The sequence below is a fragment of the Coccinella septempunctata genome, chromosome 4, assembly GCF_907165205.1.
Source record: "Coccinella septempunctata chromosome 4, icCocSept1.1, whole genome shotgun sequence".
In the NCBI taxonomy this organism is placed as follows: domain Eukaryota; kingdom Metazoa; phylum Arthropoda; class Insecta; order Coleoptera; family Coccinellidae; genus Coccinella; species Coccinella septempunctata.
The window spans coordinates 4080271-4098617 of NC_058192.1; the positions used below are offsets into that span (position 1 = coordinate 4080271).

The following is an 18347-nucleotide window of genomic DNA, read 5'->3' on the forward strand; positions in this document are numbered from 1 at the left end:
AAACAAGCCATGGGCTCCACATGTTGCTTGTTTTTATTGTAAATGCTGTCGTTGAATCAGTCTCCTAAACACAGAAGCAAACTTTTTCATGCCATATATTTTTTTTTCGTCTTATTAGGATCTAAACTATCGAAATTTTATGCTTTGCAGTCAAAGTCAAATTTGGTGTTGACCCGTGTTATTGCCGTTTGGTACTTGTGTCCACCTGAACTTTGAAAAAGTAACAGAATTTCCTTCTGTCAGTATTGCCACTAGTACCTACCACTATCTTGAATTGGTGAATGCTGCTGCTTTTTCCTTTTACTGCCGTTTATCATTTTATATCAGATTTATCATTTTCACATGCTTGTTTTTCTTTCGTTTGATTTTCTACACTCGAAAAACGCTATACAACGCGAAACACGCAATTTGACCCAAGAGGAATGTGCCCAAGCGGTAGTTTTGCGAGAAGAAGGGTGGACATACACAAGAATTGCAGAAAGGTTTGGAGTTTCCCATACAAGTGTGTCCAGAATGTTGCAGCGATTCAGGGAGACAGGTATGAATGTCCGAAGACCAGCACAGGGTAGACCACGGGTAACAACTGCCATTCAAGAACGTTACTTGAGAGTTTCTTCGTTGAGACAACGGTTTGCAACCGCTCGCCTCCTTCAAATTCAGCTTGAGCAAACTCATGAGGTGCAAATTAGCACTCAGACAATAAGAAATCGCCTCAGAGAATATGATTTAAGGCCTCATGTCGCGGCAAGAGGCCCAGCTCTTACCCCAGCCGGTCGATGGGCGCGTTTGGATTTTGCGAGAGAGCATATCCATTGGGAAGAAGCCGATTGGGAAAGAGTTCTCTTCACAGATGAGTCTAGATTCTGCCTCTACCATTGTGATCGACGTTCCCTTGTATACAGACGTCCACATGAAAGATATGCTCAGTGCAATTTCCTGAATACTACTGGTTTCGGGGGAGGATCGATTATGGTATGGGGTGGAATATCTTTGACTGCTCGCAGATACCTAGTGGTTGTTGATAATGGAGCTATGAATGCTGATAAGTATATAAGGAACATTCTTGAAGAGCATGTAGTGCCATTTGCCCCATACATTGGTGAAAATTCTGAGTGAATATTCTGAGTCAGAATCGGAGCTAAATGGCCCAGCAGACGTTCTGTTTACTGAAGAATCAATGTCACTTATAGTGAAATAAGTCTACCACCTTGTGCTTATCAAGACTAAGTATAGAAAGAAGTTGCAGTTCATTTCAAAGCCGATTGGAAGGGTGATGACGTAGAAGGTGGCACAGTCAAGATCAATTGACAGAACTGGGCCCGTTAGCAGTGGCGTATCCACAGACAATAGTAATAGACATAGACAGTCGAGTTGTTTGTTATCAAGACAAGAATTCTTGTCACTTTGATTGATAGAATCGAAATAAAAACAATGGTACAGCGACGTTTCCCCTGTTGGAGTTACAGTATAAGTCAATAATCTTAGGAATGTTTCCGAACACCTTTGTAAAGCGCCGAAGTTCCTGTATTTTTAAGACAAAGAATGCATGTTAGCCGCGATGGAAAAAACCACTGAAAGCGCGAGGAATGGAATGTTGACAGACTAACAAAGAATCTTTAATTAAATTCCTGCCCGATGCACTTGGCGCAATCAGTTTTGAAGAACATTGGGTCACGTCCACTCCAAAGGCAACATTATATAATTCACAATCAGAACCGTTGAATAATGCAACAAACACACACACAGTCCAAGGTCTTGCAAATCGAACAGACGTTAAACGTCACCGAGATCATTTCCGTCAACAGAATGCGTCGGCAAGAAGAATAAATTCCAGTTCTGCGCTCCTTCCTCAAAACGAGAATGAATTAATTGACCGACGTCAATGAAAACATGCTCTCTGCGATGTCTTTCTTGTCCGTACTGAAAGAACGAATGTTTCTATTCTCTGGTAAACGAGTACGTTTCGAAATTGGTACATAAATCTCGCAGCAGTTTATTTTTGTCGTATATAACGAGGGAAAGCAGGGAAAATGATGCAAAGTGCCACTACTACTTCAAGGCTCGGCTGTTGAATCTACGATATTATGTATTCTTTTTCTCATCACGTATATCATATACGTCTTGCTTCGCTCTTCAAATAGATAAAATGAATTGCGGTGTTTTTAGGGGGGCCCAACAAAGAAAATTGGGATGTCGAGAGATAGGAGGCTGAGATATCTTTTTCATAAGAGTCTAGACGACTTCATTTCTGATGTATATCGATCCTGTTTTTTAGGGAGTGAAAAGAATTCTTACCATATTGAGGGAACAGCTGCCAGTGATTTCTTCTGACGCGGTGGGGATCTGAAACAAAATAGATGTGAGTATATTTGATTCAAATTTGATTAAATAGAGTTTGGAAAATTCCCTGGCATCATAAGTCAATTAAGGCATTTGGATAAGTAACTAAACTGCTTCACATGAGTTGAAGATATTGACTTGAATTGCAGAAAAATATACTTAAAATAATATTTTTGTGATGAAAATTCATATTACATAATATGATTTCAAGTTGCAAATTAATTTTAGCCTGTAGGTCTGCAGGGTATACAGGATGGTTAAGAAAAATCGAGTAAAATAACGAAATTTTATTCCCAGAGAATTCAAGCATTTTAAGACTGTCAATACAATGTATAGCCTCTACGGGCATCAATAACAGCTTGACATCTTCTTTGCATACTACACACGAGGTTGTTGAACATTTCTTGAGGAATTTGGTTCCATAAACGGGGCAGAAGCTCTTTCAGGTCATTTAGGGATTCTGGGGTAGGGTGATGATTATCTAATCTTCCTTGGAGCATATCCCATGCATGTTCTATGCAATTCAAATCTGGTGAGTGCGGAGGTATTGGTAAATGTGGAATACCAAGCTCCTCGCGCGCATTCTCAACTATGGATGCACGGTGCGGTCTAGCGTTATCGTCTAGAAATTGAAAAGTTTCACCAACAGCAGCGTGAAAATTTGGCACAACATTGTCAATGATATGCTCCCTATAGTGTAACGCGTTCCCACGACAAATGTGTAGGTCTGTGCGCCGGCCCATACCATAACACTACCCCCTCGGAATGGATGGACTTCTTGGACATAGCGACGATTACGGGGTATGCGTGGTATTGTCCATACTCTTATTCTTCGAGAATCTGAAAATCGTCCATATCTGGATTCATCAGTGAAAAGGACACTACGCCATTGATCGTTCGAATTGATATGTTGCCTTGTCCACTTCAGTCTTTGACGCTTATGGTCACGTATTAATGGAACTCCTCTTAATGGACGTCTAGAACCTAGATTCACCTCTCTCAAACGTCGTCTGATGGTTTCGATGGAAACTTGGACCCCATCTGCATTTTGAAGAGTATTCCGTAGCATTCTACCCGTAGATGTAGGGTTTCTTTTCGCCGAAACGGTTATAAAACGATCCTGAGCAGGTGTTGTTTTTCGTCGCTCACCAAGCCTTGGTCTTTCCAACACGGAAACTCTCTCCCTGAACCTATTCCAAAGATATCACACTTTGGCTGACTTGGAGCCTTTCCGCCACAACAACCTAAGTTAGGCCACCCTGTAGCATTACGATAGCCCTATTAGCCTCAGAGTTTGTTAATTTACGTCTTGACATTTACAGAAAACTCGTTTCAAATCGAAGCAGTTGATAAACTGACTTCATTTCAAAATAAGAACATTCATGAAGTAGGTATATGCAAAGAACCAAACTTCAGAAAAAAGGCGACCAGATTGACGAAATGTCTCATACTGATTTTTATTGGATCGATTCAAGTTTTTATTGAGTTTCAAATGATTTTACAGCGATTTCTCGAAGATTACATTAATTTAAAAACGATTGAGTAAGATATCCCTAACTCTTGTGGAGCAGTTTATATCTATCATTATTTTGTTCTCTGTTTGGACCCAGCACATGGTCTTCTTCAGTATCTTTTGATACGGCAGAATGAAAATCGATGTTTCTTAGTGCAAAACCTACGGATCTTCCTTTGTTCCGAAAGCGGGTCAGTTATATCGCCTTCACTCTAAGAAAACGTCATAAAGGCATCCATTCCTCTATTTCATATTTCACCCCCGGCGGTCACATATCACAGTCCCAGACCGACCTCATTCCGTCTGACGCCAGAGATTGTTGAATGCTCCCGAGTGCAGAAAAACCGCAGGAAGAAAGCATTATGGCTGCCAACCTCTCATAAAAATCATTCCATTCCTCTGAGTCGATATAAGCCCATAAGAATGGCTCACAGACACGTTATCTGCGAAATTGCCCTATATTGTGTCCCGCGAAGTTACTCGAACTCGACTTCGAAAGACTATCTGGAACTTTTCCTTGAAAACCAATCGGCAGAAAATCTTTCGGTTAAGCGTTCCGCTGTGAGTGGGACCGCACAAATTGTTGGAGTTCGTTTGGCTGGATCCTACGGAGCTAGGAGGAAAATTATTGATTGCCTGCTGGCGATTGATATAAATACAGCTCGAAGAAATGTAGCTTATCGTGTTCCGCCTTGCGATTTTTTTCATGGTCGGCAAGACTGGAGAACGACTCCTAACAATATTGTTCGACCCATCTGAGCTGGGAGGCACAGAAGGTTCAGTTGATGTGAGTCGATCTTGGAATAGGTTTATACAATACAACAGCTACTCAAGATCGCTTTATGATCATCATTGCATCAAATATCATAAATTGTCTCATCGAAAGTATGCCTCGAGGAGTATAAGAGGATGTATTGATATCTAGTTAGCTTAGACCAGTTCCATGCATAAGAAATATTGTGTTACTATAGCAAAGAAGAATAACGCAGAACAAGGGTCAGTGTGAAATTTGAGGACAAAAAAGTAAACCAGAGTTACGCAATAAATTAATAGAAAGTAGATGTCCACCGAAATTGTGGAAATCGAAAAATTGGAGTATCGAGCCATCATCAAGTACCTGTATTTAAAAAAGTTAAGGGGTAAGCAGATTTACGAAGATATGCTTAATACCCTTGGTTATCAATGTCCTTCGTATGCGACCGTGAAAAATTGGACTGCAAGCTTCATAAGAGGTAAATTTTCCATGGAAGATGATGACCGATCGGGAAGGCCAGTTTCTGTGTCAGTCCCCGAAAATATCGATGCAGTTCATGACATGATTTTATCAGACCGTCGAATTGGGCTAAAACGGATATCTGAAGCTCTGAATATTTCATAAGAACGCGTTCATCATATAGTTCACGTCATTTAGGACATGAGAAAAATTGCTGCAAAATGGATCCTCAAATGTTTGAATGTTGATCAAAAGCGTGCAAGTGTAGAAGCATCGCTTTCGATCTGTGCTCGATTTGAAAACGATGTAGACTTCTTAAACCGAATTGTTACTACGGATGAGACTTGGGTACGTTTCAACGATCCAGAAACAAAGCAACAATCGATAAAATGGCGACACTTTGGTTCTCCAAAAATCAGCTGGAAAAGTTTTGGGATTGTCATGGAGTAATCATGATTGATTTTTTGGATAAGGATAGAACAATAACCGGAGATTTCTATTTAGGGTTTGCATTATTAGAACATCCCCTCTATTATCCAAATCTAGAATTTGTCATATTTCCAATACCTTTTTTTATGAAACACGCGAATATTCCTGAAAATCCTGAACTGAATCGATGAAAGGCCAGTGATCCCCATCAATTATTGAGCAGTGTATTTCTGCTGAGATTTCATTGCATCGCCGACAATACTGAAGTGTTGAATCGTCGACATCTTTCTCGATACTTCATGTAGAAAATCAAGTATGTGAGTGCGACTGAAAGCGACAAAAACTAAAAATCCCCTGTAAGCAGAAATGTGCCACATCGACACCAACAGCACGGGCTGGGTGGCCGCTTTCAAAAGAATATTCTAATCGATACATCAATAAATACGACTCCGTTAAATGCTCCTTAGAAATCGTGGCTTATCACAATCCGAGGCCCATTCGCGTTCGTGTTCAGAAGTAGCTTTCGAGAGCGTTTTTCCTGGCAGTAATAACAAAATGACGCACCGTCTTATCAGGTGATTCAGAACTGTTCATGCCGTTTTCACAGGCGTTGCATTACATGCTCCAGTTTCCTCAATAACTCATCGCATTTAGGAGAACTCCTGGATTGCCGACGCGGAATTTCCAAGTGCGTTGAGATCGGAAGGAACAGCTTTTATGACTCGGCTCATATTCCAGGAAATGAGGGATAGAGGCCCTAGGTAACATCTTTCGCGAGCCACTCGTACTGTAAATAATTTAATTGAGTCGATGGTGCTCCAATTTACCGCTATAGGAGACGACCCATATTGAATCATCCCAGAATGTGTATCGAATATAATTTTCCACCAACAATTTGATCGAAATAATACACCTGCATATCTGATCGATGATGGATAACAGCTTTTCGATCCCGTTATGCATGCAACTTATCTTCGATCTCGATCGCTTAAAGAGAAAGATATCTGGTGAACTGATTTCGAGACTGAGCGTTGGCTGTTACACCGTCCTAGACACTATTGGAACTGTTACTCTGCCTACGCTGCCTGAATAAATTCATCACTCAGTTTATTTATCCAATAATATCATATTGAAATTCATAGGATGGTACGGTCGTTTAATAAGCCTTCGGTTCATCGGTTACGTTATATATTTCGGCGGTTTATTAGTCGTAAATTCTCCATTTCACGTATATGGAACCGTAAACTACCTAGGATAATACGACAGTATATTTGTAATGGAGAGATGGCTTGTTCTTGTGGTTGTTTCCGTGGTACATGTGTTGGAAATCGTTTCATTATGAGCTGAAGGGTGTTATCTTGGATATATTTCGAACTGCGAATAAAACATATACAGGGTGTTCCAACGAAAACTTAACACCACGATTTTCCGACTTCAAAACGAAAATTGTATGTCCTGAGACTCTGAGACACTCGTGGTCTAAATACTAGTCAAGCTGGGTTCGTTAGACTTGCTGAGACCGAGGCTGGATTACTGAAAGGCATTGATGAGCTTCATCATCTTCTTACCCAATTATTTTGCCGGAAATTTTACTGAATACTACATGAATAGTCGAAAATATCAAGCTTTTTAACCGTGGTCTCATAAATATTTCACACACAAACTACTTCTACCAATAAATTCGTAAATTTCGGTTATTCAGTTGTGAGAAGGGAAATGACGACCGTTGGAGGAAGCTTCATACTACCCCCCGCTCTACTGAATCTTCCAGTTTAGTTCACGCAACTCAAACACTGATAAATTGGAAGCAGCAACTATGAGCAAAGGCTTAATGGATTGACCAACATTGCAGATCGTTTATGTTTCACCCGGTCAGTGATCCAATCAGAATCGTCAAAAGTCCGTCGACTTCTGGGCGTTTTCCCCCGGGGATACCCTCAAAATAAACCTGGACGTCCCGTAGTTTACGCAAATTAATGTTTGACACAAACACCCTTGTTTGCTGGGAACGTTTGATCATCCCTCTGTACCCTATTACAATAATTCGTTGGTACTGATCCGTACGAAAGGGAATTATACGAGGATGTATTGATATCTAGTTAGCCTAGACCAGTTCCATGCATAAAAAAAATATTGCGTTACCATAGCAACGAACAATAACTCATTAGAAGTGTCAGTGTGGAGTTTGAGGTCAAAAAAGTAAACTAGAGTTACGGAATGAATTGAAAGAAAAGAGATGTCCACCGAAATTGTGAAAATCGAAAAATTGGAGTATCGAGCTATCACCAAGTACCTGTATTTAGAAGGGTTAAGAGGTGAGCAGATTCACGAAGATATACTTAATACCCTTGGTGATCAATGTCCTTCGTATGCGACCGTGAAAAATTGGACTGCAAGCTTCAGTAGAGGTAAATTTCTCATTGAAGATGATAACCGATCGGGAACGCCAGTTTCTGTGTCAGTCCCCGAAAATATCGATGCAGTTCATGACATGATTTTATCAGACCGTCGAATTGGGCTGAAACAGATATCTGAAGCACTGAATATTCAATACGAACGTGTTCATCATATAGTTCACGTTAATTTGGACATGAGAAAAATTGCTGCAAAATGGATCCCCAAATGTTTGAATGTTGACCAAAAGCGTGCAAGGGTAGAAGCATCGCGTTCGATCTGTGCTCGATTTGAAAATGATGTAGACTTCTTGAACCGAATTGTTACTATGGATGAGACTTGGGTACATTTCTACAATCCAGAAACAAAGCAACACTCGATGGAATGGCGTCACTCTGGTTCTTCTCTCTAAGAAGTTTCGTGTCCAAAATTCTGCTGGAAAAGTTATTGCTTCAGTTTTTTGGGATCGCCATGGAGTAATCATGATTGATTTTTTGTATAAGGGTAGAACAATAACCGGAGATTACAATTCGACATTACTGACCACTCTATGGGAAAAAATTAAAGAGAAAAGACGCGGAAAGCTATCCAAAGGTGTTTTGTGTTTGCAGGACAACGCCTCTGCACACAAATCTCATGTTGCCATGCAAAAAATTCGTGATTTAGGGTTTGAATTACTAGAACATCCCCCTTATTCACCAGATTTGGCTCCACCCGACTATCATCTCTGTTCCTCATCTGAAAAAAAGTTCAAAAGGCCGTAAATTTTCTTCCAACGAGGAGGTAATAAAAGCTGTGGATGTCTGGTTTGCAGAGCAAGAAGAAACATTTTTTTTTAAAGCTCTAGAGAGGTTGTATCCAATTGAGAGGAGAATATGTTCAGTAATAAAATATTTTGACATTGAAATTCTGTTTGGTTCTATAGTAGGCTAAGAATTTTTCAATACTAACCGAGCTGTGACATGGAAATATCGGGATTGATTTCACCGTTCAACTTTGATCTCCATTTTCTAGATTCCCTTCACCGGCATCTGCGATCTGTTCGGCCAAAGTGCGATGCATGACTGCACCTGTACCTATCGCGTAAAATTCAGATGCGCGCTAATCTGCATGATTTACATGCCTCGAAGGAGACCGATAGGAACAAAGGCAAAAATCTGGCTTATCGCGGTTTCCGATGCTTTTAACGACTCCCTGCGAGCGGTCCGTGGTTGTGTCCGCATTTTAAAGTTTCGCACAACGCTCTCGGGCCTTTAGCCGTGTCGCCGACATCGGAATTATCTCCGGGGCAATAATAACAATAAGAATTATAAGGATGATATAATTCGCGCCCAAATTACACCCCTCGAAACGAGATAGAGTGCATCGAGGTACGTGACCCCTCGCACGATTCCAGTTTCAATTCATTTTCTCCTCTGCCATTATTGCTCCTTTTTCTTCTCGTGATTTTGTTCTTCGATTATCGTTCGAGGGTCTACAGGCGAGGCAATAAATAACGATCGACTATGAGTGTGTTCGCGTTTCCACCGGCCATTACGGGAACTTATTCTCCCACGATATGTTACAGCTTTATGAAGTTGCTGAGAATTTCGACGCCGATGATGACTCTCGGCGTAGGACCATTAAAACGCACCAAATTCTCCGGATCATTTCATAGAGTGAGTAAAAAATGACGAACAATCACTTGAATTTTCGCCACTATTTACACACCCTGTATGTCGACAAAATAAGTCTGAGATTCGTACAGATATTTTAACAATAGATTCTTGAGGTCAAAAGAAACACTTTTTTCCTATACTATTTTTTCCGAATCGGCTCGGTTTAAAAGATACAGGCTGCTGAAAAACCATAAAAAAATATTATTTTTAGTTTTATCTCACAAACGGTTTTATCGAATGAGATGAATTTCGGAACATAGTTTTTCATTAATTTGATGAATCTTTTTCGAACACGAGATATCACCCACGTCTTCCAGTTTTCTCATTATGACCATTACGTACCAGAAAAATACCAAAAATGAAAAGTACCCAACTCTTGAAACTAAGTTGGACGCTATCTAATGAATATTTGAACGTTTTGTGAACTAAAAGTATTCTTCATATTCTCTCGTATAATGCCTTGTTTTCGAGTGATTTGATGTTCAAAAATTGAAAATTATCTGTGAAATTTGAGAAATTTGGCTGAACGCAACTCTGTAAAAGATCCACAGACGTTTGGTGTCACAGATTTAGCTAGTTATTCTCAATGCAATTTTGTTTCAGGGAGCACTGCTCATTATGAAAACTTAAAATGGCCATATCTTTTTATCAGGGCCGAATCAGAAAAAATGTTGAAAGTGTTTTTTTTGACCTCAAGAATCTACTGTTAAAATATTCGTACGAATCCTAGACTCACCCTGTATATATATTCGTCACGGGTTTTTCAACATCACCTCTCGAATCGAACTCAATTCAAAGCAAATATTTAATCGGAGTGTGTGTAACTGTGAAATCATGAACCATCTTCATAAGCTGTAGACTGTTAGTTATTTTCTCGAGGTATGTTGGCCATTTCGACACTGTCGGCTTAAAATATTATTGCGTTTTGTGATATTCGTGCCCAAGCGTTGGTACATACATTATACTTTGTATGTTCAGTCAATAACTCCGGCAAGTGTTAATGAGGTGGATGTTATTTCGTTTGTTTGTTATGACTCGTGAAAGCTGTGACTTTTAGGATTAATCACCAGACCTAACGTTATAGGAATTTGTCAAGAGATATCATTGATTCTAACACATTTCGTGTCATATGAACGATGAATTCTTCTGTCCTATGTTGTCAAATTGGGGCATGATTCGATTCAATTTTGTAGCTATATAGATTTTTTGTAGGATTAGAACTTCGGGAAAAAAATCTGAAAATTTCTGAAAAATTTCGAAAAAATTGGTCAACTTCAAGGAGCTGTAGCAGCCAGAGAAGAGGTACTGGACATAGGCTGATTTTTTTGGTGATATATTGGTTCTTTGCGAATAGAAAAAACCAATTTTCGTTCATCTACCGGGAACGGTTCAGATTTTATGATTTTTTCAGCGAAGGTCCAAAATTTCCGATTTTTCATCGATCATAACTTGAAAACTATTCCTTTCAGCAAAATTTTGTTTGCATATTCGTAATCTAAGCCCTCGATTTAGTGAATACTCACATTTTGGTGAAAATCGGAGAGATCGAAAATTTTTCCAAATTTTCCATACATATGCATGGAAAAATTTCGATTTTTTTGAAAAATATTTTTGGTTTCGGATCAAAACCAAATTTATACTGTACACTAATTCGAGGACGTAGAACACGAATGTGCAAACAGATATTTTTTTTTAAATTTATTTTTCAAGTTATGGTCGATACAAAATCGAAAATTTTGGACCTTCGCGAAAAAAATCATAAAATCTTAATTGTTCGTGGCAGATGAATGAAAGTTGGATTTTTCCATTCGCTAAGGACCAATCTATCACCAAAAAAATCAGCTTATGTCCAGAACCTTTTTTCTTGCTGGAACAGCTCCTCAAAGTTGACCGATTTTTTAGTAATTTTTCAGTAAAAGTGATTTTTTCCCAAAGTTCTGGATTTCTCGTCACAATTAGAAAAATTTTTTATATTTCGAATATCGAGTTTATAGAATCGATATTCCCGACAAATTCGCTAGCAAAAGGCGGAAGATCGCGTGTGTAGTAGGGTCGAAAACACGAAACAAAGGTTAAGTTACACAAATCTTCGGCCAACCTTAACCAAACAGGAACGCGTAGCCCGATTGTATCAGTATAACCCGAGGCCACGGTGCAACTTGAAGAAATTTATGAACACGCTCGTGGTTGGATATCCCTGATGGAGACACCAAGATAATTCTTTAATTTCTTAATTGGGGGCGCCGCATTTGCATATCTTGTTTTCTCCAATTGCCTTCTTGCCTCGGGGGCGGTTTTTATTACGGCAAAAACAGCGGTTTCTGGGTGGGGGCCGAGCGCCCCTAATTGGACATGCTCAAATTGAGACGTCGAATTATTCATAGTCAAACTTTAAGCGCCCTTCTTAATGTGACGCCTTAACGGATTACTTGCCATTCTTATAAAAGTCATTCCGCCTTGATAAAATGCCGTTCGAGTTTGTATACCGTAATTAATCCGACTGGGGAGAAATTAAAGGGTTTTAATCAAAGAGGGAGAATAGTTGCACTTTTTTCCACGTTCGAAAGTTGAAAAGGATCTCCTAATTCGCGAGGCGTCTACTCAGCTTGCTATTCAATTATAACTTGGGCGCAAAATGCTCGTCTAGACTTTTCACCTAGAGTTTTCACTTGATTTTTCACACATTGAGGGGGAATATGAACGAAAACCATGCGCCAATATGATTCTTCAATGAGCCATATGTTGTGTGCTTCCAAATCGGTCGATTTAGTCAGAAAGAATTAGTCGCTGGCTAAAAATTCGTGCCTTTCCACATCGTGTAGTTGACGTCCCATTCCCGTCAATTTTGCTGGTACTACTCATTCATGATCATGACTTTTTGGCTAAAAACTAGAGATATGGAAGTGAACTTCTTAATTTCCTTACCTATCTCTCTTTGGGTACTCAAAAAACGTAATTTTTTCATTTCGAACTATAACAAACATCTTTAATATTTCGCTCTGGTATTTCGAATACTCGAATACTGAAACTCCCCGCTCAAAATATGTTTAATGGCTCTCATATTTGAGGATCTGCCCCCTGCCCTTATCCTTGCCAAGCATTCAATCAAATCGCCCACTTTTCGCAGCTCCACCGGCGGTCTTAAGCCAGGCTTGTCAACGTCAACAATGGAGGCTGTAGGCTCAGGAAAATCTTCAGTAACGACCCCCATACAACTGCAAATTCCGATAAGATCTGGCGGGGGTGTGGGGGTGCGTGGCAATCTATATTAATCATATTTGGAAACCGTGGTGGATTACTGGGCAACAGTCTCGATAAGGAACGGCCTGAGTCAGTCGGGGTCGAAAGCTTGGGATTCGGCTAAGTGTTTGAGGGTGCCGGGGTTGGAACGGGGCGACTCGGGGGAAGATTGAAAGAGCGGATCTCGGGGGTGATCGATGTCCGCTGTAGGAGATAAGGGATAACATGCACAATGTGTCGTTGGCCTAGGGCCGTTATAATGCCTAATAAAATGTTCGAAATGTTGACGAAGTTGGGAGCTGGCTGTCGTTTCTCATCGTGCAATACATGGGGGGATTTCAGGGCTCGGGGTTGTACTCGTGAACGCTTCTGTTTGGATGAAATCCATCGAGGATGTGAGACTCGAAGTGAGGCCAATTTTGACTGACTTAGGTATCGAAATGTTACGTTAGAACGGTTAGAATCGATTCAGAAAAGTATATATACTGCTCCACAAGAGTTAGGGATATCGTATTCAATCATTTTTAAATGTAGGTATGTAATATTCGAGAAAATCGCTGTAAACTCATTTAAAACTCAATTACAACTTGAATCGATCCAATAAAAATCAGTATGAGACATTTCGTCAATCTGGTCGCCTTCTTTCTGAAGTTTGGTTCTTTGCTTATGCTTCATGAATGTTCTTATTTTGAAATGAAGTCAGTTTATCAACGGCTTCGATTTGAAACGGGTTTTCTGAAAATGCCAAGACATAAATTAACAAACGCTGAGGTTAATAGGGCCATCGGAATGCTACAGGGTGGCCTAACTCAGGTTGTTGTACCGGAAAGGCTCCAAGTCAGCCAAAGTGTGATATCTCGACTTTGGAATAGGTTCAGGGAGACAGGTTCCGTGTTGGAAAGACCAAGGCTTAGTGGGCGAAGAAAAACAACACCTGCTCAGGATCGTTTCATCACCGTTTCGGCGAGAAGAAACCCTACATCTACATATAGAATGCTACGGAATACTCTTCAAAAAGCAGATGGGGTCCAAGTTTCCATCGAAACCATCAGACGACGTTTGAGAGAGGTGAATCTAGGTTCTAGATGTCCATTAAGAGGAGTTCCATTAACACGTGATCATAAGCGTCAAAGACTGGAATGGGCAAGGCAACATATCAATTGGAACGATCAATGGCGTAGTGTCCTTTTCACTGATGAATCCAGATATGGAAGATTTTCAGATTCTCGAAGAATAAGGGTGTGGACAATCCCACGCATACCCCGTAATCGTCGCTATGTCCAAGAAGTCCATCCATTCCGAGGGGGTAGTGTTATGGTATGGGCAGGGATATGTTTCAACGGGCGCACATATCTACACATTTGTCCTGGGAATATGACCGCCTTACACTATAGGGAGCATGTCATTGACAATGTTGTGCCAAATTTTCACGCTGCTATTGGTGAAATTTGTCAATTTCTAGACGATAACGCTAGACCGCACCGTACAGCCATAGTTGAGAATGCGCGCGAGGAGCTTGGTATTCCACTTTTACCAATACCTCCGAACTCACCAGATTTGAATTGCATAGAACATGCATGGGATATGCTCCAAAGAAGATTAGATAATCATCAACCTACCCCAGAATCCTTGAATGATCTGAGAAAGCTTCTGCCCCTTTTATGGAACCAAATTCCTCAAGAAATGTTCAACAACCTCGTGTGTAGTATGGAAGGAAGATGTCAAGCTGTAATTGATGCCCGTGGAGGCCATACATTGTATTGATAGTCTTAAAATGCTTGATATCTCTGGGAATAAAATTTCGTTATATTACTCGATTTTTCTTAACCACCCTGTATACACTGCAGACCTACAGGCTAAAATCAATTCGCAACTTGAAATCATATTGACGGAAGGTCAGTGGTTCGAAAAAAACCCAAAGTCGCCAAATTTCCACTCGTGAAACGCCCAAATTGTATCGTAACAGAATTTGATGAGAATTACCAAGAGTAAAAGTGAGAACTATGTAACGACGGCGCCACAAACTCCCTCGCCTCCTGTTTGAGTCACGAACTGGTTGACAACTTTCTCATAACTTGTTCCTAAACTTAGATTAGTTTATCGACTAGGGAGGACTCGTGTACATCTCGGATTGTGATCATCCAAATGAATGCTATTTCCCTCTTGTTTGCGGCATACGTATAACATGGGGATATCTTGTTAGTTTTCATTGTTGGATGCACAATCTCTTCATGCGAAACGACTTGAAATGCAATTCGGGTCCTGATACAGACTCTGGACAGTGCATCATCCTAATTCTTGAATAATTGAAACGGAATTTCCAATGTTAATATTGTTGATGTTAGTACCCAAATAATGTAGGTATTAGGCGATGTCACAAAATGGTTATTATTTTCTCTTTCTCATCAGTAGGAACATACTTTCATATGTGAAAAGTTGACGCAATACTGAATGAGTAGAGTCATTCGGGGTAACTGAGCGCAGTGGGTAAGTGTGCGCAGTGCGTATATCTCGACTATGCAATGTATGAAAAGGGGGTTCATTTGGGTGAAGCAAGGGCGCAGAATCGCCAAATTTGTTTTTCATAGGAGTGCACCGTGCGACATTTCGTTAACGTTTTATTTGCAATCAATCAAATTCACTAGTTTTCTTATTTATTTTAAGCATCTCTGCAAATTCTGCCAGGTCCAAGTTCCGAGTCCCTCAGTGTTAAACAATATTTTATTCGATCATGCGCATATTAATCTAAATATATAATAAAAAATTTTATGTTCTCTTAGCTGCTCAACTCTATAAGAACGTCAATTCAAATTTTGGCTTACTGGGGAAAGTGTGCGCGGGTAAGTGTGCGCATAGATTCATTATATGGGCATTAGTTGTGAGGAATAAATTATGACATTGTTAATTTTCTTGGTTAAGACTAGATCAATATTGTCCTATTTGTTCAGAAAAATATGAAGAGCCACCAACAGGGGAATGTATCAAGTGTTGTGTTCACCAAGAATTGTGGCGAACAATAATGCACTGCTTGGAAAAAGGCGCTTCTGTATTGACAATAAACAGCATTTCTCTAATATTGTAACATTTTGATGACATTATTTTGTAATTTGTTTTGATTGTGTGGTTCACTAAGCACTGCGTTCACTTACCCCGTGAGGGTGCGCACACTTACCCGCAATACGGGGCATGTGAACGCACTCCGACTTTCTCTATTAAATTCTTTTTTGCGGAAAGAAAACGTTTTTGTTTGTTTGCTTTTTGATGTCTTCTTATAGATTAGAAAATTCTCTATCTTATGAATATGTTTTAATTTTCCTAGCTTCAACATTCGAAACAGGGTATGGCTTGAAAGGCAAAAGTGCGCACAGTTGCCCCGAATGACTCTAAGTGTTGGAACAATAATTCTCAGGGAAATATTCTCGAGGTGCATCACCAAAATTCCATTTAATACATAGGTATAATATCCTTCGAGTAAGTTTACTACATCTCATGAGAAACACGACCAACTGATTGTATAGTAGCTTTTGATGGCCCATAAAATGCCAGTAGACGTCGTACAATTATAATTTAATTAGTCATGGGAGTAAAATATTAAAAAACGTCTACCCTGTTATCAGCCTCCAATAATAATAAAGTGTCACTTTAAAGCATTTCTAGTTTCGATTACAAGCAGCAATTCTCGAGATAGTGTAGAAGTGGAACTCGTTCCATAAAGATAAAATTTATTCTCTTGACGATATCATTTCGTTTCTTTTATTCACGCCACTAATTGTTATTGCGCTCATTATTTATGTTACCCCGTACCTTCGATTCATCAGATGCGCCAACTGAATTATTTAACTGCCGTTCGTATAGTTCTAATGAACTTTTTCGACCATCACCGAATCGATATTTCGGAATCGAAAAAAACCTGGATATTTCCAATGGAAATACAGGATAAAAACGATAATATCCCACCTGGGGATACCGATCATTAATGAATGCTTGAAGAGTTCATTATTATCCTGAAAAATAAAAATGTAGATGATTTCTTTCTGCGTGTTTCGCTTGCGTCAAGATTCGAGATCAGGAGTCAAGTGAGGTCGGCTCGGAAAGCAGCAGGGTGACAAAGAATTACGTAGATTACAGGTGACACGCAAACAAAACACGAATATAACCTCCGGCGTTAAATCCTCTTCAAGTTTCAGCTCGGAATGGAAATTTGACGCGACGTTATGGCTTCAAGAGGGAGTATAAGAAGGAAAGCTCGAAAAGGTCTAGTCTTTGTTATTTCTCATAGTAGCACGAATAGTATAACACTGGAAATCTTCCAAAATGGTTTATTATTCTCTGGTTCCGATGGAGATCGATAGATGGCGTATACTCCTACATTACCCTTGGAAGTCCCTTCTCCAGTGTCGTATATGTATCATAACGCCATACTGAATGAGAAAGCATTCCGATAAAACTGATACTTCAGTGAGAATACAGACGAAAAGTCTAGTAATTAATTCTATTCAATATCGACCTGTTCAATCCAGGATTCGCTCCGTTTCTCTTGACGCAGACGTCACAAAGACAAAAAAACCGGTTACCAACCAACAGTCCATTAATACTTTTTCAAATGCCGCCTCGGGTAACAACAGCAAAACAATTTCTACCGGCGTTGTTCATTGAAACCTACGTCTTCATTAATCAAGAATAATTATGACTTTGCATCGAAAACAGTCGATCCGTGTATTCCGTGCGACGTACGTGATGGCATAATGGATACAGGAGTTCAGTTTCTTGTTCCTTAGCAGTCTAAACAAAATAAATAAAGAGCTCATTTATGGCAGGAAAACGATACATGGATTTCATTTATCCACGGGACTGTCTGGAATCGATTCTTGAGAACTTGCTCGCGTGTTAACGAGCTTCACGAATTTTTCATTAGATTAAGTCGCTTCTTTATAAAGTTTTTTATTTCTTGCATCCTTAGTCGTTCCTCTGATTTCAACACTTCTATCTATGTAGGTATCGAAATTACTAAACTATCCAAGAGGGGTGTTATCACGTGTTGAAAATAGATTATCCACCTAATTTGGACAGTATCACAATCATCCCTTGGCATTAATTAAATGCGCCTATCCCATACCTAACCCTAATAAATATGACAGGTTTATAATGGATGGATTATTTTAACGGAGTAATAGTTAACTGGAATATAGAACAACCTCTACTTGAGTTGGCTTGGACCATAATTAAATTTACCTTTTCTGATGGCTTTGAGATGTTTCTAGTCAGGATTAATAGTTTTTCGAAGAAATCTGCTAAGACTGTGTCAGAAATCAATGAATAGGCATTCGGTACCTTTTCTGTTCCAAATCAATAGGTAGCCTTGGTCTAACAATGCAACGTGCTGAGTTTGAGGATCCATATCGAGGAAATATGGAAAGATATGACTTTTATCGTGTCAAAATTATCAAATAATCGACTTTGCGACCCATACAACATAAATGACTTGAGTTTTGCGAGGAATAGAAGAAGAAACAAAAATATGGATAATTTTAAGACTTTCGAACAAGAACATGTGAAATTG

The 18347-nt window shown here is 39.6% G+C and overlaps 1 protein-coding gene across 1 annotated transcript in view; it reads right to left on the bottom strand.

Moving 5' to 3' along the window:
• The window catches only part of LOC123311193 (leucine-rich repeat-containing G-protein coupled receptor 4-like), a 74829-nt gene that overhangs the window by 43131 nt on the left and 13351 nt on the right, over positions 1-18347 (bottom strand). The window contains exon 2 of the mRNA XM_044895015.1: positions 2296-2343. Coding sequence (XP_044750950.1) covers positions 2296-2343 — 48 coding nt within the window. The remainder of the gene's footprint in view (positions 1-2295; positions 2344-18347) is intronic.